General features: G+C 41.7%; 2 protein-coding genes across 2 annotated transcripts in view; one reads left to right on the top strand and one right to left on the bottom strand.

Moving 5' to 3' along the window:
- The window catches only part of marchf5 (membrane-associated ring finger (C3HC4) 5), a 24993-nt gene extending 1952 nt beyond the window's left edge, over window positions 1-23041 (bottom strand). The window contains exons 1-5 of the mRNA XM_086258420.1: window positions 22584-23041; window positions 8205-8407; window positions 2056-2186; window positions 1792-1975; window positions 1144-1310 (exon numbers count right to left, since the gene is read on the bottom strand). Coding sequence (XP_086114546.1) covers window positions 1144-1310; window positions 1792-1975; window positions 2056-2186; window positions 8205-8407; window positions 22584-22627 — 729 coding nt within the window. The 5' untranslated portion in view covers window positions 22628-23041. The remainder of the gene's footprint in view (window positions 1-1143; window positions 1311-1791; window positions 1976-2055; window positions 2187-8204; window positions 8408-22583) is intronic.
- Window positions 22579-23041, top strand: part of cpeb3 (cytoplasmic polyadenylation element binding protein 3) — a 38899-nt gene continuing 38436 nt past the window's right edge. Inside the window, exon 1 of the mRNA XM_086258417.1 lies at window positions 22579-22688. The gene's annotated coding sequence lies outside the window, so the exon portion shown is untranslated. The remainder of the gene's footprint in view (window positions 22689-23041) is intronic.

Below are 23041 nucleotides of genomic sequence, written 5' to 3'. Positions count from 1 at the left end.
TGGAGGTTTCTGGAGAGTGAAGCCTTCCAACCCAAACAGGAAACTGGCTCATTTATGGCAGTCTGTCTGAACAAAGGTGTGTGGATGTCTGAACGGCCAACCTGAATGAATATTACAGTGTATCTAAATAATATTCAAGCCGGGGCTGTTCTTCCAGTATGTGCCTTTGAGCGCAAACAAAAAATGAATCCATTCAATCAGCAAATGTGATGACTCATTAATCGTCACAGGAAGCCTGAAAATCTTCCTTCACTTTGTTTTATATTAGTTGTGATCTTATGGCTGGACTGCTAGGGGCACTTTCACAATTTTTAATAACAGACTAAAAAGCAATAAAAATGAATGCTTATAGTGATCGTTTACTCTAAATAAACAGTATTTACTGTTGAAAATTTAAAAGCTAAGACTGAATTTAAACTACAAAAATCTATTTAGAAGAAGAAAAGTGGAAACAATTTTTTGAATCCTGACCTCAATACTAACCATCCAAACCCGCCGAGCTGAGGGCCTTTAGATTAGGCAGGAGTGTCCAAGCTGTCAGTGGTTGTGATTGTGTAAAACTAAACAAACATGGGCTAACTTACTAACTCAAGTGTGTCGGAAAAGTAAACAGAGGCGTCCACACTGGCACTTTGACTAATACAGCATGTGATAAATACTGATGTGAAGTTTCAGTCGTCGCCACTCTGGCTCAACACAAAAGGAACGAAGCACCATCTTGTGGGAATATTCATTAATTGCGCTTTAAAAGTTAATTATTTACAGTGGTGTGTTTTTCTTTTTTGTCTCACAGTGATCGATCACGCCGAGAACAAATAAAGGTTTGACTGATGATGCAGCTCATCTGTTCGCTCTCCTTCCTGCAGGTTTGCTAGGTGAGGACAGAGTGTTCAGCAGTATCAGTGCAGCCCAGATCGCATGAGCCGCTCTGGTTACCTTTCTGTCCTCCCATTTAAGGTTTCTCTTATGTCTAAATGGCTCATACGATGCACAATTAGGCCAAATTAGAGGAGGTCGTTTACTCAATAGTAGGGCTAAAACAAGGGGGTGGATATACTAGTTGTTTGTACTCTGCTCATCGAATCCCCTGCAGAACTATTGCTACAGTCAGGTGAGTCATACGGCGAGTCTGGTTGGACCCACCAGGATGGTCCTCTGCAGGTTCGAGTTGACGCTGCTGAACATGAGCTTCCCCACGATGGTGGCAATGGTGGGGAAGACCAGGGCGCCGCACAGGATCCGTGTGGCTGACACATGGTCTGCCAAGGGGCTGGCCTCTGCGGGGATCCGAGGAACTGGACAGCCGATCCCTGCACACACACAAGTATTAGTTTTATTCCTGCGTAAACCTGAGGGCGCAGCTGCTGACACAGTTGAGTTTCAGAGGCTGAGGATTGATTTATTTATCTGTTTTGTGGCTGTGATGAAGTGAACACCGACCAGCTGCAGTGAGGATTTCTGTGATGGATGAGGAGACGGTGTTTGAGGTGTTAGTAACTCTCCATATTATTTGTTTTTGTCTGAAACTTTTCTGCTATCATCAGGTTATGATAATCAAGTTTCTGACTCAGCTCCTTACATGGTTTTATATTATTGTCCTTGAAAAGACATCCTGTCTGTCCAGCAGTGATGGCTGTTCTTTAGCAGCAGCAGACATTAGAGCATCATCGTTTCATACTGACAGTTACACCTGAGTAAGGTTAGACTCACACAGTGCAGCATACACGTAACAAACACAATATAAACACAGATACACATTCTCAGGATCAAACGTAAGGAGTGTGTCCTGACCGGGGAAGATGCTGTTGAGGATCTGCAGTTTGTTAGAGTACTTCCTCCACAGGCGCAGGACGTAGTCTTCCCAGCGGATCATCTTGCCGAGGATCAGCATGACAGGAATGGTGGGCAGCCCGATGAGAAGGAACAGAGGATCAGCCCGCTCCATAACATCCAGGCCCTCCTTATGGCCGACGACCTGGAGGAGGCACAGGAGATGGTCAGAGTGGCAAACAGCTGCAAACAAGTATATACTAGATTTATCTAGTATATCTTTACCTGCATGACAGTGACTGCTCCATATGTGACAGCGGTCCAGTAGATGGAGCCCACCATGATGCCAGCTGCAGCAAAGGGGCCAGCCTTGGAGATGAGGCGGTCAGCCAGGTCCAGCACATAAACCACAGGACCTGATGGAGGCATCACCAGACTTAAGTCACAACTAAGAGAAATATATTTACCTATAACACGTAAAACTGTTGGCTAACATAAATATAACTGTTATCCGTAGTTTTAGAGAGCTACTTCAACCATTACTGCGTACTTCTGACTGAGAATCTGAACTTCAGGGATTATTATCCACTGATCTGATAATCCTCCTAATGTAATGATCATTTTGTGCATCAAAGGTCAGGAAAATGTCCCTCATTATTTTCCCTGACAGCTCAAGTTGTCAAAATATCCTCATTTCCAACCAATTAGATGCATCTCTCTCCCCTCTACAGAAACAGGGTTACTGGGTGTGCTATGCTTGGAGGCACATTACGACAGTGCAGTGACATCAAAAGCAAACTTTCTTCCTCAGACTTTTCCTAAGTTTAAAGCAGGCTGTGTAAGGTGCACGCCTTGTTTTGCAGGTTTATTGACACTTAAGGAGGAGCTTCAAGGGCAGGGCCCACTGAGATTAAAAAGAACTGGGATGCCTCTCGACCAGCATGTAATAAGAAATTAATCTGAAGTTCAAACTTGCCTTTGGAGTAGTGACATCCCTGTCTGACACCAGGAGCAGGACCTTAAAAAACATCTCTGCTGCATTCCCGTCTCTTGCATTCTGGGCCCACTCGAGGGAAATCATGAAATATTTACAGGAAGGCAACCTGATTTCCTCACCCAGACAGAGCCATCCACATCCTATTAATAACTAGCCCAGGAGTCAGTGGGAGGGGAGCGGGGAGGCTGCCAGAGGGACTGAGCGCAAGACAGTGCTGGGGCTCTGTGTGCGTGCTGCTTTGGCACTTGGTAAACTGCAAAATTAGATCCACAGAGCACAGCAGTTTGGGCTTCCAGGCTCTGAAAAACCTACACTCTCAAACACCTTACTATAATATCAGTGTTACACATGCACGGTTCTCATTTCCAGCAGACGGTGACTGAAATCCTACTTCAGACAGAGATACCACTGCATCTCTTCTCTAGTTTAGAAATGAAGCAGTCAAGTTGTTTCAGAAACAGTGCTGAGTCACTGCTCATTATGAAAGCAGGACTTTGTTCAAGAACACCTTTCCTCAGGCCATGTCAGCAGCTCACTGATAAATATATTGCACAGCAAGTAAAAAGAGCCTGATTGACCTTATAGCACAGAAAGCTGCCATCACTTAGAGTTAAGGACAGCTGGGGCGGTGGGTTACAGGCCGTTACTGGGAAAAGGATTACTGCCAGGGCCCAGTCAGGCACAAGGACAGATTTCAAACAAACACCTGAGCAGATACATTTTTGAAGGAAGGGAAAGTAGTGACACATCTCTAACTACAACCTTAACAACATGAGCTTAGAGTAAAAGGACTCGGCTTCCTGAAATAACTCCAGGGGTGCCGTGAGGAGTTTTACAGTTTCTGGACTGGCTTCATTAAATTGTTTGTGCAGCCTGGCCACTATGAGGCTGGTGCCCGTAAGTACCTGCCACACGCGGCATACAATCCATCCACTGTTAGCAGTGCACGTATTTCTACAGCTGAGTGCATTCACTGTGCTGGTCTGTGCTAAATGTCTTTACTGCAGCGCTGCAGTCCACTTGTTGAGGAAAGAGCTCAAAGTGAGCGAGGTGCATTTATCACTTCTAAAGAGTATCTGAGTCTGAGACAGTTTTTAATGCAGCAGCTGTCTCTTATCTGCCAGCAGCCATTTGATGCTTTCAGGCCTCCTGTTACTGCACCCGTGTTTGCCTTTGGGACTGACCTCACAATGCTCGAGAGCATTAATATGCCATATTTTGATGACAGCACTGGGATCTCTTCCGCTTTCTCCGTGCCTAAGCATTACGCCATCCCGGGCAAAGGGGACTAGACTGCCCTTAATGGCTGCTGGTAGCAGATTCCATAATTAAGATTATTAAAAAAGGAGGGAGGGAGAGGAAAGTTAGGAGGGGGCCCCGTGCAACTGCAATACCTCGGTAGTGGGCACGCACATTGGCACGCTGTTCCAGCTCACTTGTTTACTCTCTGGGCTGAGTGTCAGAAAAGGAGCAGCAAGGACACGCCGTCCTCAGGAGTTATATAGCGAGCCAAATTAGCATGATGGGCTAGCTTTGGCTCTGCAGCAGCTGCTGGTGGGAGTGCAGCCAGAACAGCATATAGCTGCCCTGCTCTTTGAAGGCTGAAAAATGACTCTGCCCCCCCCCCCTCCGGGGCTGTAAGCAAGTGAAAAACAATCAAGACCTGAGTTAAGAGAAAAAAATGATGTGTATCTCAGAATCCACCCACTCATTTGCTCCAAGAGCAGGCAGGGGTCCCCGCGCAGAGAGCAATACTGTGACCAAACCCTATCCAGCCTCTAGAAATGAGCTGGCCTCAGTGACCGGTCAGTGCTCCCCATCTCTACCCGTCCACAGATTTAACTCCATCCGCCCAGACTGAATGCTGTTATTGCTGGGCTGGAAAACTGATAGTATTCATTGGGTTCATTAAAACCAGAGCAAACACCGCAAAAAAGGAGTGCATCTAAGCTTTAACAGTTTTTGTGCATTAGGTGACCAAAGATACTGGGTCTCTGTACTAGACATGGCGTTGTATAATAAAGAGAACGAGGCTAGAATAAAAATTATGTGAGAGGAACACTGCAGCAATGATGCAGCAAAACCAAAAGCGCTGTACTCCTCCGCCTTGCTTTGAAGTGGACTAATGCCCAGCGTATCCTGCAGCCAGCGTCTCAAGTCCTCAGTCAGAACAAAGAAAAATCTCATGGAAATTCAAACCCTGACAAAGCAGTCGTGTCAGTAAAAACCCTGCGTAACAAATCCAAATGCTTTGCAAATTCAGTCTGACCCAAGTCTGACGTCACGCGGTGCCACGAATGCAAATCCGTGAATCGCCACTTAATGTTTGCATGTGCTGCCCTGCTGGAAAGGACAACACGGAGGTACATCCTCTCCTCATCACCTAGAAACGCTGTGATTTCATGAATCCATCAGCAGCTCTGCTCATCTCCTCTGTCGCTGTGGGCCTTTGATGAGCTGCTCTGTTTGCTCTTTCCGTGACCCAATTTCACTCCCACCCCTCTCATCCAGACACATCCAACATCCCCGCACACCACCTCCATCTGACCCTCACTAAAGGGATTTGGGGGTCGGTGGGTGGGTGGGGGTGAGGTAAACTCAACAAACACTGTGCACATAACCAACCACTACTCTACTATCCATTTCCTATTCAAACACTTTCAGCATTTAAAAAAATGCAAAAGTGAAAAAACAAAACCCCTAAAAACACATTTGCCTGCTGCTATAGTACATTGCAGGAAAAAAACGTCTTATCACACACACACACACACACACACACACACACACACACACACACACACACACACACACACAAAAGCTGTGGTGGACAGTGTGCTAACTGCAGCCTATTAATTCACTTCCAACTCTCAACCAGAAATTGGAATAAGTGGCAAAACAAAGTTTAGGCTACTTCGTCTGCAGAAATCTTCCCAAAACATCCTGAGGCTAAAACTCCACCACACATCCTCACAGTCTGTCATCTAAACTGAAGGGAAACCAAAGAAAGTTACATCAAAGGCAACACCAACCTCAGCAAATGAAGAGTGATGGTGGCACGCTGTTTCTGTGTCATTCTCCGAGGGCAACGTCACCCAGCAGATCAGAAACGAGGAAGCTCTTTCAAAATAAACCGCTGGCCTATCCATCACCATGCTCTAAACCACTTCAGTATTTGAACACATGACTAAAAAACAAACTGTGGAGTGGGCATCAGGAGACTGAGGGTAAACATTTAGCCACAAGTCACTTCTATGACTGACTTTTTTATAAAGAGCTGTCCAAAAATAACAAGCCGCAAAGCCATCATAATAATACGGCAGTGTGAGAAACACTGATGCAGTCAGTCTAAAGTGTAAATTCCACTGGCGCACTGTACAACAGAGGCTCAATTCATAAAGTGCCTCAAAGCCAGAACATGTGAGACACTAACATTAGATAACAAACATACTTATATATACAAAATTTCAATAAACAGCAAATTCAGATCAAACAGATCCATTAGGACAATTCTGATTTCACAAACAGAACGAGCAGGGCCTGTTACAGCCAACAATCCTAAAGATTGTTTAAAGAGAACTGAAACACTATGAGAAGTTGACTTTATAACTTACTGTATGGATATTTTGTTTCACTTTAACTCAGCTGCTACACATGCTACACATGGACAAGACGTTACCACGTCAGAGCCCCAGTGAAAGCTAAACTATGATATCCATTTCTATCTGTATTCTTTTTATGCTTTGGGGCAGGGGTCTCAAACCTGTGGCGATTTCCTCCTCTGTCTAATGTGGCTCCCCATAAATCTAGTAACAGGAAAATGAACAATTTCCAACTGAACCTCAACAGCAGTGGCCAAGAAGCTGCAAAAAGGATTGAGAATTTAACTGGTTTAACAATGGTTTTGCAAAGATGCCATTCTTGGCCATTCTTTCCCCGTTCACATATTTTACAAAAATAAATATTCCTGAGGGAAGGGGATCAAACTTGTTTGTTATCCACTGATTATTTTGTCACAATTTCTACCAATTTCACAACCAACCTTGGTAGAAATTGCCCCATATTGGCTGCATGCTTTTGTTGTCTGCAGAAATGTTTCAAATTTGTGAATAAATAAAACTTGGTCCATAAAACTTTGCGCTACTGAATGTTTTTGGGGTTTTTTTTACTTCCAAGTACTGATTAACTGTGCTTCTAGGAATTGAGTCAATACAAATACAAAAGGGCTGTAGACACATTCACATATACCCAGCAACCACATTCCAATAATGAGCTCGTAGATAGAGGTCAGACAAACACTTGAGGTTGGAGAAGCATGCACAGAAGCTCAGCTTAAAGCACCAAAGTGAGTGACAGCACAGCATTGGTCACTATAAATATACATGAACCTGTTTACCAGTTGGGCCCAACCTGTTGCAGGCTAACACCATGTTTGCTTCTGTCTCAAATTTCAACGTCTCACTCTCTATGAAATGGCAATGGGCCAGGGGCTGATGGGTAACCAAGTGACAAGTATACAACTTCAAATATGCCCAAGTCTTCACATCCAGCAGCAAAACATCTAACAGATAAAACCAACTTTCCTGTGATGCAACTGCAGTGTGTTCTGTGAGAGTCATTCACTGTCTTAGAAAGTTATGAAGAGATCTGAGAAAGTGAGCTGTGAGCAGCTTGTGTCCAAATAAGCACAGCTCTGCGTGCTGTATCTTCACTGGTTGAGTCATAGCTTTTGAGAACAATCGAAGCCCTCGCCACTCTGACGTGTCGAGCTAATTGAGGCAGCCGCTGCTGGTCAGTCAGCGAGCACGCCCCTGTTCGTTGTCACAATGAAATGAAACATTTACCCAGATCGCCACAGAACTTATGCTGGATCTCGAGTAAATAAACTGAGGCAAGACAAACTCAACAGTTCCCAAAGTTTGGATACAGTTGCAGGCAGTGACTCAAACAGGAGTTTATTTACATGGAAATTTTCTCTGTAATTCTGCTTTGATGTTGACAACTGCCAGAAAGGCTGTATGAGAGCTCAGCAATACACTATATTAAATTTAGATTTGTGAACAAGAAATTTATCTCAGCTTCTCAGCATGGCGTGGGGCTATAAGTTAACGATCCTTATATTTTAACCATGCTGTACATCACACACTACTCTATAGGATCTAAAGCCTTTCAATTTTAAATGATCCTGAATATACCTGATCCTCATTTTGAAAATCTATGCCACAGACATAAATCACACATAGCTTCAAAGACTGGAGTACTGCAATCACTCAAAGTTTTGCAGTAGACCTTGAAAAACATAGCTGAAGGAATAATTATCCTCTTAATTTCCTCAAGCACAGAATCCTCTCAGCCCAACAAGACAACAAAAGCTAGTGACATTTCGAGGCCATCTCATCACGCTTCCACAAGGTTTTATTTTCAGAGAAATGCAACCCACCCAGTTTGGGAAAGACAATGAGGTATTCTGCATTGCACTGTGGGCAGGCTACGCGTGCTGTGCTGTTGCCTCGCTGTTTCTCGTCCACCCAGCGTTGCAGGCAGGTCTGGTGAACCCACTTGGTGGAGCCGCGGCAGCGACACGGGCGAACCCACTCTGCCGTGCGGTCATCTTCGTCCGTGGCAAAGCACACCCAGCAGCTCCTAAAACAAACACACATGCCCAAATTCAGGATGAGACACTGAAACAAACATGGCTGCAAAAAATAAATAAAAATACTAGCAGCCACCAGCTGTACCCCTCAGTCTCCTAGTAGACACACTTATGCCATTAATTTCAAAATCGTACGTCACCTTGTTCTGAAGTTATCGCATTCACAAGATTTTCAGAAAACTTACTCTGACCTTGAGGTGAAGGTCACTGAGGTTTGAACTCGTGTGAGATTTTTAGTAGATACACCTATGGTATCAATTCGAATCTCCTACATCACCTCATTCTCTGCGCCCCAGCCTTGTACAGCTGAAGGGTAAAAGAAAGACATGGTTGTAAATAGAGCTGCAAATATTGATTATTTTAGTAATCGAGTAATCTTATAATCTAATAATTCAGTGTCCAATCTAACAACCCTCAGGTCAGTGGCTCAGAGTTTAATGGCTAATGGTTTGGGGGTTTTTTGGCTTGTGAAAAAAACGTTGGTGTTTTTATATTTTTAAATATTAATGCAATTTAATGAATATAATGTTTTATAATATTTCATTTTTAATCTGAAAAATGTTACAAAAGTCTTGAAATTAATATAGTCTAGTACACCCTGTGCCCCCCTTTAGACTCACCCCTGTTTGCTGCAGGTATCTCATGTAAAATAGGATGGCTGCTGTCAGCCTTCATTAAGCTGTATCATTTAAACATGCTATCAGACCAAGTTATCAGTTCATCTGCATATTTTAATACAGCTTCTGGAGACTTGGTGCAGATTTTTCTCTGTGTAAAACAAACGGCAGATGATGGAGCAGCTACAAAGTGCTTTGATGAAGGACTCCTGCTAGCTCTTTACCAGTAATCAGAAATCAGCCGATCAATACATAAACCCTATAGGCAAACAAGCTGCAATGCTGACTGAATCAAGCATATCTGACAAGAAGTGTTCAATGGACACACAGCAGCTCAAACAAACAGGCCCTTCACCCTGCCATTAGAATACAAGACAATTTCCAAAGGATTGCATTTCAGATCACATCAGTGTCAGCTCCCTTTTCTAACAAGCATTGGTAAAAGAAGCAACCTATGCTCCACATACAGTGGGGCAAAAAAGTATTTAGTCAGCCACCGATTGTGCAAGTTCCCCCACCTAAAATGATGACAGGGGTCAGTAATTTGCACCAGAGGTACACTTCAACTGTGAGAGACAGAATGTGGAAAAAAAATCCATGAATCCACATGGTAGGATTTGTAAAGAATTTATTCGTAAATCAGGGTGGAAAATAAGTATTTGGTCAATAACAAAAATACAACTCAATACTTTGTAACATAACCTTTGTTGGCAATAACAGAGGTCAAACGTTTACTATAGGTCTTTACCAGGTTTGCACACACAGTAGCTGGTATTTTGGCCCATTCCTCCATGCAGATCTTCTCGAGAGCAGTGATGTTTTGGGGCTGTCGCCGAGCAACACGGACTTTCAACTCCCGCCACAGATTTTCTATGGGGTTGAGGTCTGGAGACTGGCTAGGCCACTCCAGGACTTTCAAATGCTTCTTACGGAGCCACTCCTTTGTTGCCCGGGCGGTGTGTTTTGGATCATTGTCATGTTGGAAGACCCAGCCTCGTTTCATCTTCAAAGTTCTCACTGATGGAAGGAGGTTTTGGCTCAGAATCTCACGATACATGGCCCCATTCATTCTGTCCTTAACACGGATCAGTCGTCCTGTCCCCTTGGCAGAAAAACAGCCCCATAGCATGATGTTTCCACCCCCATGCTTCACAGTAGGTATGGTGTTCTTGGGATGCAACTCAGTATTCTTCTTCCTCCAAACACGACGAGTTGAGTTTATACCAAAAAGTTCTACTTTGGTTTCATCTGACCACATGACATTCTCCCAATCCTCTGCTGTATCATCCATGTGCTCTCTGGCAAACTTCAGACGGGCCTGGACATGCACTGGCTTCAGCAGCGGAACACGTCTGGCACTGCGGGATTTGATTCCCTGCCGTTGTAGTGTGTTACTGATGGTGACCTTTGTTACTTTGGTCCCAGCTCTCTGCAGGTCATTCACCAGGTCCCCCCGTGTGGTTCTGGGATCTTTGCTCACCGTTCTCATGATCATTTTGACCCCACGGGATGAGATCTTGCGTGGAGCCCCAGATTGAGGGAGATTATCAGTGGTCTTGTATGTCTTCCATTTTCTGATGATTGCTCCCACAGTTGATTTTTTCACACCAAGCTGCTTGCCTATTGTAGATTCACTCTTCCCAGTCTGGTGCAGGTCTACAATACTTTTCCTGGTGTCCTTCGAAAGCTCTTTGGTCTTGGTCATGGCGGAGTTTGGAGTCTGACTGTTTGAGGCTGTGGACAGGTGTCTTTTATACAGATGATGAGTTCAAACAGGTGCCATTCATACAGGTAACGAGTGGGGGACAGAAAAGCTTCTTACAGAAGACGTTACAGGTCTGTGAGAGCCAGAGATTTTCCTTGTCTGAGGTGACCAAATACTTATTTTCCACCCTGATTTACGAATAAATTCTTTACAAATCCTACCATGTGAATTCATGGATTTTTTTTTCACATTCTGTCTCTCACAGTTGAAGTGTACCTCTGGTGCAAATTACTGACCTCTGTCATCATTTTAAGTGGGGGAACTTGCACAATCGGTGGCTGACTAAATACTTTTTTGCCCCACTGTATACCGATTCTCTACTTCCGTTGATCCTAGCCATAGCTACACATTTCTGACTTTGACGCCAGTATTATTCACAATGCTACTCATACACTGAATCAACAGGTCAGTGTTCATTTTGACAGCTGATTTTATTTGAATTCTTTTTAGTTTTACTCAAACTATAGTATTATTATCCTAAATCTAAAGTGATTCAGTTGACTAAAATATAAAGTGTGAAAGCTTGTTGTGTTTTTACTGGTGAGAGTGAATCCACACAGTTTACAAAGCATCTTATTTTCCTTGACTTCAAATGTGAAATGTGGGTATATCTCCACTCTTCTCTTCCTCCCCAAGCTTGTCTTGTTGTTGTTGTGAGAAAAAAAAAGTAATTGATGAAAACTATGACAACGTAATTCAAGCCAAACCACATTTTATACCGTGACATCTTCCTTCTCTGTTCCCTTACATACAGAGATGGGAGTAAACCTTCTCTTTACCTCTTAGGAAGGTTCTGCCGGTCTTTTACAACCTTACCCTCCTCCACTGCAAAGCAACGCAACATGTGCAAGACAATTTGATATCGAACTTCCCTGACCTTAACAAAGCACATCACCTAGTGTGACATATTGCATTTCCATAATTAATCAGCAACGTGCGACTGGCTGGATGGGTCACCGCCAGGGTGTCTCACTGCATATAGCTCAGTTTGAGAATCCGCAGAACCTTACTTCAGCTGCCATCAACTCATGAAAACCTTCACAGGTTAGATCTGAATAATTGATGTAAGTAAATCAACAGCATGTCTAGAGTCTCGACTCCGCCAAGCTCAAGGGAGTTCTACTGGTTCTCCGGTTGCAACAGTATACTGGTTTTCAAGTATTAACATGATATGAAACTTGATGGCTATCATACCATGAACATTTGCCTATGAACAGTATCTTGCTGTGCGCATCTCCTTTCCTCATTGACAACCTGTCAAACAACTTGCGCCACACATGCACATCCGGAGGAGAAATGTCAGCAAGAAACAAGGCTGATGCCACCGATCTGCGCTGTCCGCCTGAAAAGAACCTAAAAGCAGAGTGCAATTACTTTAGATATCCCAAAATAATCAGCTCTCGTGGATTTGTTTATCGGAGAGAGGGGGGGTCCTTCCAAATTATTCCTCTGTGTAATACTGTGATACTGTCTGGGGTACATATCATATCATCAAAATATACCGATTATGGTTTTCTAATCATCCATCCATCCACTTCCGCTTATCCTTTTCAGGGTCGCAGGAGGCCTGAGTCTATTCCAGCTGTCTTAGGGCGAGAGGCAGGGTACATCCAGGACAGGTTGCCAGTCTGTCGCAGAGCTAACAGATAGACAAAGACTTCTATTTGGCAGTTTGCAGAAATGAATGAAAACCACTTAAAATGTGGTTTTAAAAACTGGAAAATGTTTAGGTTTTTTTTAAACTAGCCTGTTGCCAGGCGATCCACTGGTTTGGTAGCTGACTGCTGCCTGTGACCCATTTGTGTGTGAGATTTATGATCTCATTTTCATAATTACTCTGAACCTTGAACAGCTGGCATTTCACTGGATGAATGAAAAAATGATTAGTCTACACACACCTTCCATAAATCTCTGGCATACAAAACACTGATTAAGAACGCCCCCTTCCCACCCATAGTTTGTGATGATCTAATTTTGGTATCATTCACATTATGAATTATTTGTGCTCAGAATTCTAGCAGATTACTTTCCAAAGGTCAACCCAACAGTAAGACACCTAACCAAAGCACACTGCAAAAGAAGGTGCCTGTGTCTGACCTGATAAGCTGTAGCTGCAGTTTACTCTTCCATTTCCTGTTTTTAAACCACAGGTATAACAGGAACAGGGAAAACCTGTTTACTCTCACAATGAAGTAAAAAATGTTTCTTACACCAGGAATTTTAGAAACACCCCCCCCCACCTCAGCTCCATTTGTTGAATCCCTTCATGGCATGCAGAAGTACTATTTGAATTATTTGCTCAGGTAGCTACCTCCAATGAATTATTTGTCAATACCCCCCTGGTGTTGAATAAAATATGACAACGCAGGAGAGGACAGTCCAGGTCGAGGTGATCAGATGACATGTCAGTGAGAATGTGTGGTGTGATGGAAACATCACCCCCCATTCAAGATCATATCTACAGTCTTTACTGCGGTTCACCCTATAGCTGACCCCTCCCTATGTATGTGTACTGGCATCACACTACTCAATTTAATTCAAATAGGGTTCTCGCATTGATCTGCAATGCAAAACTGAAAAAAACAAATATAAAAAATGCATCATAGGAATTTATGTGCGACACCACGGGATCTTCAAAGACACTGCAGACTGAAAATGAGGCTGCCGTTTAAAATAAAAAAAAATAAAAAATAAAAAAAAAAGCGATGATGAGACGCCGAGTAGAACGGTGGACAGACGTCTCCACAGAAACACGACAGCGGAGAACAAAACCCATCTCTACCTTAGATTCACTGGCTCTTGTTCCTGTAACCCAGCCCCAGAGCATGACAGAACCTATTACAACAGCAGTGAAACACTATCTTCTGTGCGAAACCTTAATCTCTGGCTTGCCGTCGCCTCAGCCCTGTTTAACAGAACAGTCAGCCAGATAAGCCAAAATGACGACTGCATACTGAGAAATCCTGTGCAGTCTGATATATTAAAAAAAACAAAACAAAAAAACAAAAAAAAACAAAACAGGCTTGTATATCAGAATGCAACAATTTTCTAAATATGTTAACCCGATATGCAATGAAAAGATCAATTTTAAATGTTGAAACGATGATGTAAAATCTGCAGATTGACATGCTGAATTATTGCTAATAAAGTTGCTGAAGGACTTTCAAGAACATAGAGACTCGATGATGGCGACGTGCCTGAAATCCACTGAAGGAAGGTGACCTCCTGTATCACCAAGTTATTTACATGTTAAACAGGCAAACTCATGTGGGTCTCTGCTGTTTTTACAATAAAGCTTTAATCCACCTAATGCACAGAGACTGCTTTGAAACTTCAAGGGCAGGCAAGCAGCAATGCATATTATCATTTTTATTTCGGCAGTTATTTTGAAAACCCTTCAAGCTCGCGGGATCAAAAGAATGTGCAGCACAGAGGCACTGTGGACACTGTCACGCGTTTCACCTCAGCTGTGGATTTTATTCTGATAATAGAAGAAAGCTCCAAGATGACACAGACATGGCCATGATGTGATTGACACTGAGATATTAAGGCCACTCTTAATATTAGTATTAAGTGTGACTTTCTCATCGTCTCACAAGCCAGGCTCCTGTCCTCAAGAAGAGCATAAGCCACCCCACAAAGGCTCCTTTAACTCAGCAATGATCATGTGGCTGTGGGAAATCACAATGTTGTCTTGTCCAAGCTGGTCAAATAACAGCTCAAAGTGTTAGTATTGCATTAAACTTTGTGTGTCAGTATCAAGTTAACCCTCTGGGGTCAATAGACGAGCCAGTATGTCCAAATCACATACCCAATTTAAAATTCCATAGCAACAAGATGCACGCCAAGTCTCCATTTCAACTTGTGTTGAAAGTGCAGACTTCAAACTACATGCTAGTTTTTAAATTCTGTATGTATAAAATGCTTTTTTCTGAATACTATCGCAACGGTAAATACGGCATTTTGTAAGGACAGCGAGTTCTTGCGAGAAAAACAAAACAAAAACACACATGACGCCTCTTTTCCATTTGTGGAAAAATTTACAATGTCAACCAATCAAAAAAATAATAAGGTGACACGTGACATTTGGTTGTTTAGGAAGAGTGATGGCAGTGAGAGAGCGAGTGAGAGAGTGAGGGATTTGGATAGCGATTTTTAAGACGAGAGAGATTTGTGACGTTTGGTGTGTTTGGAATATTGCTTGTGTGTTTTGTTGTCTTGTGTATTCAGTGTATTGCGGTTGTTTGAGTGTCAAAACAATGAGGGCACTACTTTCCAGCCAAAAAGCCACCAAAGGCAGATCGCAATGTAAACGCTGTTTCCAGGAGAAAAAACACGAGGTGTGTTGTCAGGTCTTCAGGTTTTAGGCCTTTCATGTGCTCTTAAATTTATCTTTTAAATTTATATTTGCATTCCAAGTTATGAAAACGATATGTTAAACATGTTTGTGGTTGAGTTCTTTGCGATTTTAGACCAACTGTGTTAATGCAGTATACCAAAATGAAAAAAAACATAAGGGTAACTTCACACATGTAAGGTTGTGCTGAAAAGAATAATATCAAACAAGGCCGCGTAAATACTTTTAAAGGTGAAATATAAATGTACTATCAAAAGTAGTGAAAAACAGCCAATTAAACCCTGGACGCCAGAGGGTTAAACAAGTCATTAGCTGGAATAATGACTCTAAAAGTCTCCATGGTTTTAGAGTGATGGGTCTTTAATAAACAAGTCTGATAACATAACACAGTGTCCTCCTTTCAATATTGTGCAACTGAATGTAGCAATTTCAGCTTCTAAAAATACCAATACCAATCAACACTTCAATGACAGTCTCTGGAAAAACATTTCAATCATTACAGATATTTTATTAGTCTGGGGCTTATTTATATTAATGTCCAGTGTGTAAGAGTCTGACCTGAAACACAGCAGAATCTCAAATTTAAGCAAAGTTCACTTCAATGAAATATCAAACAAAGAAACTATTACAAACTGAGGGCACTACCTAAGAAAAAAATGCATGTGCTTTTAGTATCGCCACAAAGCACTGTGATCTGTGGTGTACGACAAAGCAAAAGGACTTCATGCTTTAAATAGCCTTTGAGTGGCTTAAAGTTAACACACACAAAAAAAAAAAAAAAAAAAGCCAAGTGGTGAATTACTCCACTTTATTAATAAAAACCTTTTGCAGTGACGTGCCACAGATTCAATGTTTAAATGTAATTTTTGATGGTACATAAAAAGCTATGAAGGCTCAAACAGCACTGAGAAAGCATTGCTTTGGGGCAAACAACATATACAGGATATTCTCGTTAGTTTGTGATAGAGCTGGGCGATAGAACGATAACGATATGTATTGCGAAATAAATTTTTCTTGATAGAAAAATTAAACTATTGCGATAGACCTCGCCGCTCTTGTCCTCTTTAAAAAAAAAAAAAAAAAAAAAAAAACAGCCAATCCAAATTAAGTAGTGCAAAGCCGAACCAATCACAGCCGCAGTGTCACGTCACGTAACTTGTTACGTACAGCACAAGTGCCATGCCGCACATGTGTATTTGTTTTGGGAAGCAGCCAGCTGCCGTGCCGCCCGGGTAATGGAGGAAATGAGTGTGCCGACTAGAGAAAAATCAACCGAGCGTGACCGAAGAGAAAACAGATGATGGTTCCAATGCTGGAGAGATTGTCGAACGGGAGAGCCATAGAAGTTCTGTAGTGTGAAGGTATTTCGGCTATTTCAAGTCTGAAAAAAACAGAGTAGCGTTCACTGTAAATTGTGCTGAAAGCAAGTCTGGAAATACAATAAACCGGTGCATGCTCAATCTCTGACTGGAAGCGCTAATTCGTCATTTGGCTTTTGTCAGACTAAAGTAACTGTTAAAACGGTTTGAAAAGCTCAGCTATACAACTAGGGCTGCCACGATTAGTCGACTAGTCACGATTATGTCGACTATTAAAATCGTCGACGACTAATTTAATAGTCGACACATCGTTTGAAGCTTTGTAAGATCACAAAGGACGCAGGAATGAGTAGTAGGATTTAAGAGTGTAATAACGGACTGAAACAGAAGATGGCAGCACTGCATGTACAAGGATGCCAGCTGCCGTTAAACCCCGAAGAAGAAGAAGCTGTGTCCCAGAATTCATAGCGCAGCCCAGCGCAGTTGTCAACAATGGCGGCAGCTAGTTAGTTTTAACTTTACTCCTATTATTCTTTCTGGGTCACAAAATAAACGTTTAACATATTTTCAGGCGAGAATGTAGCTGTGTAAACCTCAAATATCTGCTCAGTTTATCAAGACACCACATATTTTCAAAAGCGCTCCCACGTTTTCGGAGACGTCTGTTACCCACTAGCTCGTTAGCTAGGCGGGGGCAAGGCTAACTAGAGCCGTGAGAACACCGGACTCCCGGCAAATCGTTTTCAAACCCACCGCCGTCTTTCGCTAGTCAGGTTAAACATATATATAAGTCACTTAGATAACTTAAAAATGTTATTGTTTGGCTTTCTTTATGTAACCGAGGACAAGGGATGAGTAAACGGGGCAAAGAAATAATTGATCATTTATTTATTACATGAGTTAAACATACAAATTCCCAGTCATTTCCAGACAGGACTTACAACACATCCTGCTGATATCCCAGCTGCACATGAGACTTACCACACAAACTGTGCGAAATAACACTACAACCCGTCACACCCCGCTTAGTGACACTGCAATCGTGGCACACACTGCAAACAATTCGGGTCTCAGCGCAGCTGGGAATCAGTGCTATGTATGGCCTGTGATCTGAGAGATAAAGGGAAGTGGCACAAACAATTAAAATAAAAAAAGGACAGCAGAGACAGCACAGCTGAAAAACAAACAACATTATCAATTAAAATATTACCCAATAAAATAGCAATTTTATAAAACCATTCAAAATCATGAAACTAAAACAAACACTCAATATACCTACAATATTGATCAGTTTCCCTGCGTGCAGTCGATCTAGGGCTTGATCAATTCTTCTATTAAAATTCGTGGTCACACTAAAAAAGTCCAATGACACATTAAAAATAGGCACATGCAATAGCAAAAGATCCAAACAAAAAATGGCAAAAGTCTCTTACCGACAGTATACCCACTCGCACCTGAGTGAATTAATTGCCTCTGGTTTTTTCCACAGAAGAGCGCTGACTTCACCCCACACACCCACTACCTTTTCACAGCTCTTCAGCCAATCACCTGGCAGAGAGCAACAAACTGCCAGGTGACACCTGTTACATTTAGTATTTTATTTGTTCCTGAGTAAATCGGTTTGGCTGAGATTAAAGTTATAGTTTTTGCACAGCTAAAACTGTCAAGCAGACAGCTGATTATCAGAAGTGTGAGACGCTGGAGAATATACTCCGGTGTCCTGTTATATTTTAGAAAGCAAGGAGTTTATTAAACTTCACCGAAACAATCTGCAAATTTCATTAAAAATTAATAAACTACCATCTTGTCTTTATTTTTAGTTAGCACAAACACTTCAAGCTGTAAGCTAATGATAGTTATATAAGACCAGATGCTGCTGGTGCAATAAGCTGTACGCTGTACGTCCAATGGATGATGATCTGATTAGTCGACTAATCGCAAAAATAATCGGTGACTAGTCGACTATCAAAATAATCGTTTGTGGCAGCCCTATATACAACAAGGAGAGATTGAGAATTTCCTTTTAGTTCTCAGTTTATTTGATATTGACAAAAGTTAGTCAATTCTGTCTGTTCTTCTGTAAAACAAACTAATATTTATTTCTAGAATTAATATTTTGTTTCTAAGTGGAACTGACAATTTAGTACCGGTAGTCTGTTTTGTTTGTTCTATTTTGAAACTTAAACGCTTTAGCGGCTGCCTTTTGTGTAGTTTGCAATATTTGCCTTTATTTATCTGAAAAAGTCTCATGTTCCTTAAGTACATCTACCCTGTTGAACTTATTATGGGAAATAAATATTTAAATCAAAACAAGCTGCTGATTATTTCACATTTTACTTGTGAGCAACGGCACATTTAAATCTTACAAATATAGTTATTTGGCTTATATCGTGATATATATCGTTATCGCCTGAAATGAAAAAAACATATCGTGATATGAAAAAAATCTCATATCGCCCAGCTCTAGTTTGTGATTTAAATAACTCTGCCTGTTATCTAAACCAGCTATCTTAAAATGTGGCATGAGCTTCCACTGGCATTAATGCTGGCTTATACAGCTTATTTATGCAAACTGTGGGTTACCAAGGAAAGACATGCTGACCAGCCACTGATTTGTTTCTTGGAACATGTCATTAATCTACTCCATGCAAACAAAATAACAAAGTCTCTGCAGTTGTTTTCCATTAAAAGGAAAAAAAAATCAAATCATCACTCAACCGTTTGAAAAGGTCGAAAAAGAGCCTGCAGAAGCTGACAATGTTCCATATTAAAACTGCAAAATCATGACTGTAAGGTCAGTTGTTCTTAGCGCACGCACAGCACATATTTATCGACCCATTCACGCAGAGATCAATGGGGTCAGCAAGAAAAGAATAAAACATGTAGGTTCTGTATAAATAAATAAATGTGGATTAAAATGTGCTTCCTACTTCCATTTGTGAAACACTGCATTGCAGAGGCAGCTGGCTGTTTGTGGCAGGTCCAGATAAGAGCCTCTGGAGCCTCATGTTTGTCAGTGATAGAGGCTGGGTACACAACTGTCTAGGAGTAAGCAGACATGACATACATCTTCCTGCCTTTGGCTACTCAAACATTGCACGGGTTATTGCCTCTGCTACGCACCAGCAGCACACAGCTAAAGCACGTTTCACAATGATCATGGGCCCTTCCTTTCTTTCTGCCACTGTACTATGTTCCTGGGAAATGATTTCAAAGTCCAATGTTCAATATTGACTCAATATTGCTGCGTTACTTGTGTGCCAAGTCTTTTACAGACTTGCATGACTTGGCCTTTTTCACAGACATTTTGTAACCCTAACAAAACACTCCTACAAATCTCTGACTTGGATTACTTTGTATTTCAAAACATATCACAAAGCAAGTGCTGTTGTTGACCGATCTTTCTGGGCAGATGAGATCCCAACTCTGAAAAGGTGATTTAACTGATGGCCGCGAGACGCCAACTACCCACTCAGGTTTGTTCAGCTGATTAAATTTTTACTAGAATTGTTGAATTGAGTACAGTACGAATAAAGGCCACCAAGTCAGTAAACTAAAATAGAGTTTTCCCTATTGTACATATGCAGGGGTTTTTAACTAAAAACTTGGTGATGTAAGAAATCACTGCAAATGAGAAAGTTTATCTGGCAGCAGGAGCCAAACCTACACGACATCACATCAACCCACGGCCACCAACACAATGCTCCAAACACATGCAAAATTTATACTTCTTTTGTGTCTCATTAAATGTCTCTTAGGCTACGTTCACACTGCAGGTGAAAACGCATCAAATCCGACTTTTTTGACCCTATGCGATCCATATCCGATCATCAGCACAAATCCGATATTTTCAAATCCGACCTGGGTCACTTTTGTATGTGGTACTGAATCCGATACATAGCTGGTGTTTTAGAAAGCGACTGCTGTTTGAATGGTCATGTCGCATGAAATCCGTCTTTTACGTCACTGACACAAGACAGACGCCAATTATCAGCGCCCAAGAAGACATCGTGAACGCTTCCTGGCCATCCAGTGTAGATGTCAGTGAAACTGTTGGGAAGACAATGTTGGAGAAACGTGAACATTTTATTTGTACTGTATAATCTGCAGATTCTGACAGAAATCTGCAACTATCCTTTGAAGCACTACTCCTCTCTAAAACAGCAATAACGATAATTATTAGGCCATATGTAAATACCAAAATAACTTTATAACTTAAAGCAAAATTGGGAAACGTAAAGTCCGAAACAAGTCTTTATATTAAGGGCCATCAGTCAATACTGTTTGCTCTGGGTCTAAACAGAGTGTGACGTCTTCTTTTGCGCATGCGGGCCGCTTTGAGGGTTCACACTAGAGCGTGTTTGCTGTTACATTTTATTTGTAGTGTGAACAAGCAGACAAAAAAAATAAATAAAAAAATCGGATTTGATCAAAAAATCGGAACTGAGCATTAAGACCTGCAGTGTGAAGGTAGTCTTACAGTATATAAACCTGTTAGGCGAGTTAAGCTTTAACCTCATTACTTAAACTACAATATGGTAGGTATTTGCAAAGCAAAAGTATAGCTGCTTTGACAGGGAAATTGTTTAACTTCTGTTTTAAGAATTGCATCATGAATTACACTTTGCCACGTAAAGTTATCTTTTCTCTTAATCCTTTATAAGCAATGACTAAAAGCAATTCGAAATGCTGAAAGTAAGATAAAAAAAAACAAAACAAAGTTGAACACAAGCTGATTAATTCTTTCCTGAAAAGGAATTAACTTGTCGTTGCAGGAGTTTGGCAGATCACAAATATTGAAAATGCCTTCAAGGTGAGGATCTGAAGGCAAACTATAGGGAAGCTGTGTCTATACTAGAGAATAAAAGTACCTTTGATAAAGTGTAGACCTCATACAGCTTCAAGTGAACTAAAAGCTTTCTATTCTGTGGCTTTACACTCCATAATGCCACTGAAGTTCGGCCTGTTGATAAACTTCGACTCTGTCATGATGAAAGTGAAAGGAGACCCTTTTTGACCAGAATGCTGCCTGACAGAATCCATGGTTGAACTTCTTCTTTCTGTTGTGAAATATCCCAGCTATGACATGGCGATAAAGCATTGATGAAAATATGTTTAAGCAGACTTGCTTTGCTGCTGGCTACAGAAACAGCTTCTCATCAGTGCCCCCAGGGTGGCTGTGGCTACAATGTAGCTTACCATCACCAGTGTGTGAATGTGTGTGTGAATGGGTGGATGACTGGATATGTAAAGCGCTTTGGGGTCCTTAGGGACTAGTAAAGCGCTATATAAATACAGGCCATTTACCGTTTACCATTTATATCTGCTTCCAATTACGTTTGCGTCTGTTGACGCTGATTGTACAACATAAAATGATTCCCCATGATGTAAGTGTTTTGTATTCTTTTCTTTTATATGAGTGTATATAGTATATGAACTTGTGGAGTTCTGATCTTGCTCCTCAGTTACATTCACGTGTTCTCCTTTTGTTCTACTTGACCGCAAACATTTTAGAGCACCCTGTATCTGATTTTCGCTTTTGTACAAGTACGTAAAAACAAACTTTGTTCAGACATCTTACTAAAGAAAAGATTCTCCTCGAAATTAATCAACGTTTCAGCTGCCACAGAAATTACATTCAGTGTCTGATGTAATACAGATAAGCAGGTTTGTTCTGAACTATGAACGTGACATTTTCAGGTATTTTACTGGACGCGGGGTCCTGCCTAAGGGTCAATAGTTAATAAGCCAAATATTTGGACATTTCTCCATGGCCTTATGAATTGTATCCAGTTTGAGAACACAAAAGAACTGGCCATAGAAAGTTAGAGTGATTACTTAACACAATATCCACCAATTCATTGGCAGAGCTAGGAGTCCAGGACTTCCTTTGTAAACTAAAAATACCCTGGCCAGGCAAACTTAATGATATCCAGAGCTGAGTTGAAAGTTCGTGTCCTGTTAAAAAATGATAGTGTCTCACTTAAAGCCTAAATTGGGGGACGGTATTCTGACAATACCATCCCACAATTTTTCTTGACGACTGTTTTGTTTTGAAGTTTAGCTATGTGGCTGCCATTAGCATGCTAGCCCCAAACTTGAACTCACCTGTCCAAATTCTGCTGCATGCCAACTGCGTTCTGTTCCGCCATTGTCGTAGAGGCCAAAAAGGTTCAGATGCTGTCTTCTTGGAGGAAATTAATTGCGTTACAGGTAAAACATTCGAAATTTAGTACTCGTTAATTTGTTGCAGCTAAAGTCGACGTAGAAAACCCCCCACAAAAAAACAAAAAACACCTGCTAGCAAGTTAGCTGTTGAACTAATGCTAACAAGCTACATAGGCCTTCGTCGAGATGCGGCGCAACACCCGCAAACGAACCGGTATTTTTTTTAATCAAAAAGATATTCCTCCTCCGCCGCCGCAGTCTACGTAACACTTATATGCGTTCGATAGGCTATTTCGGGCAAAATTCTTCTTTACATCTGCCACGGCCTCGTTTGGCGTGACCGTTTGACTCCATTGACAGGCTGTCTCTGAGGTAACGCAAAGACACCACGTCGGTGC

Source organism: Aulonocara sp. 'chitande type north' Nkhata Bay, linkage group LG13 (genome assembly GCF_057382095.1).
Source record: "Aulonocara sp. 'chitande type north' Nkhata Bay isolate Kocher_YH1m ecotype deep benthic linkage group LG13, A_spYH_male_GT1.1, whole genome shotgun sequence".
Classification (NCBI taxonomy): domain Eukaryota; kingdom Metazoa; phylum Chordata; class Actinopteri; order Cichliformes; family Cichlidae; genus Aulonocara; species Aulonocara sp. 'chitande type north' Nkhata Bay.
Note: the sequence above shows the minus strand (reverse complement) of the source record. Positions and strands in the feature narration are given on the sequence as shown.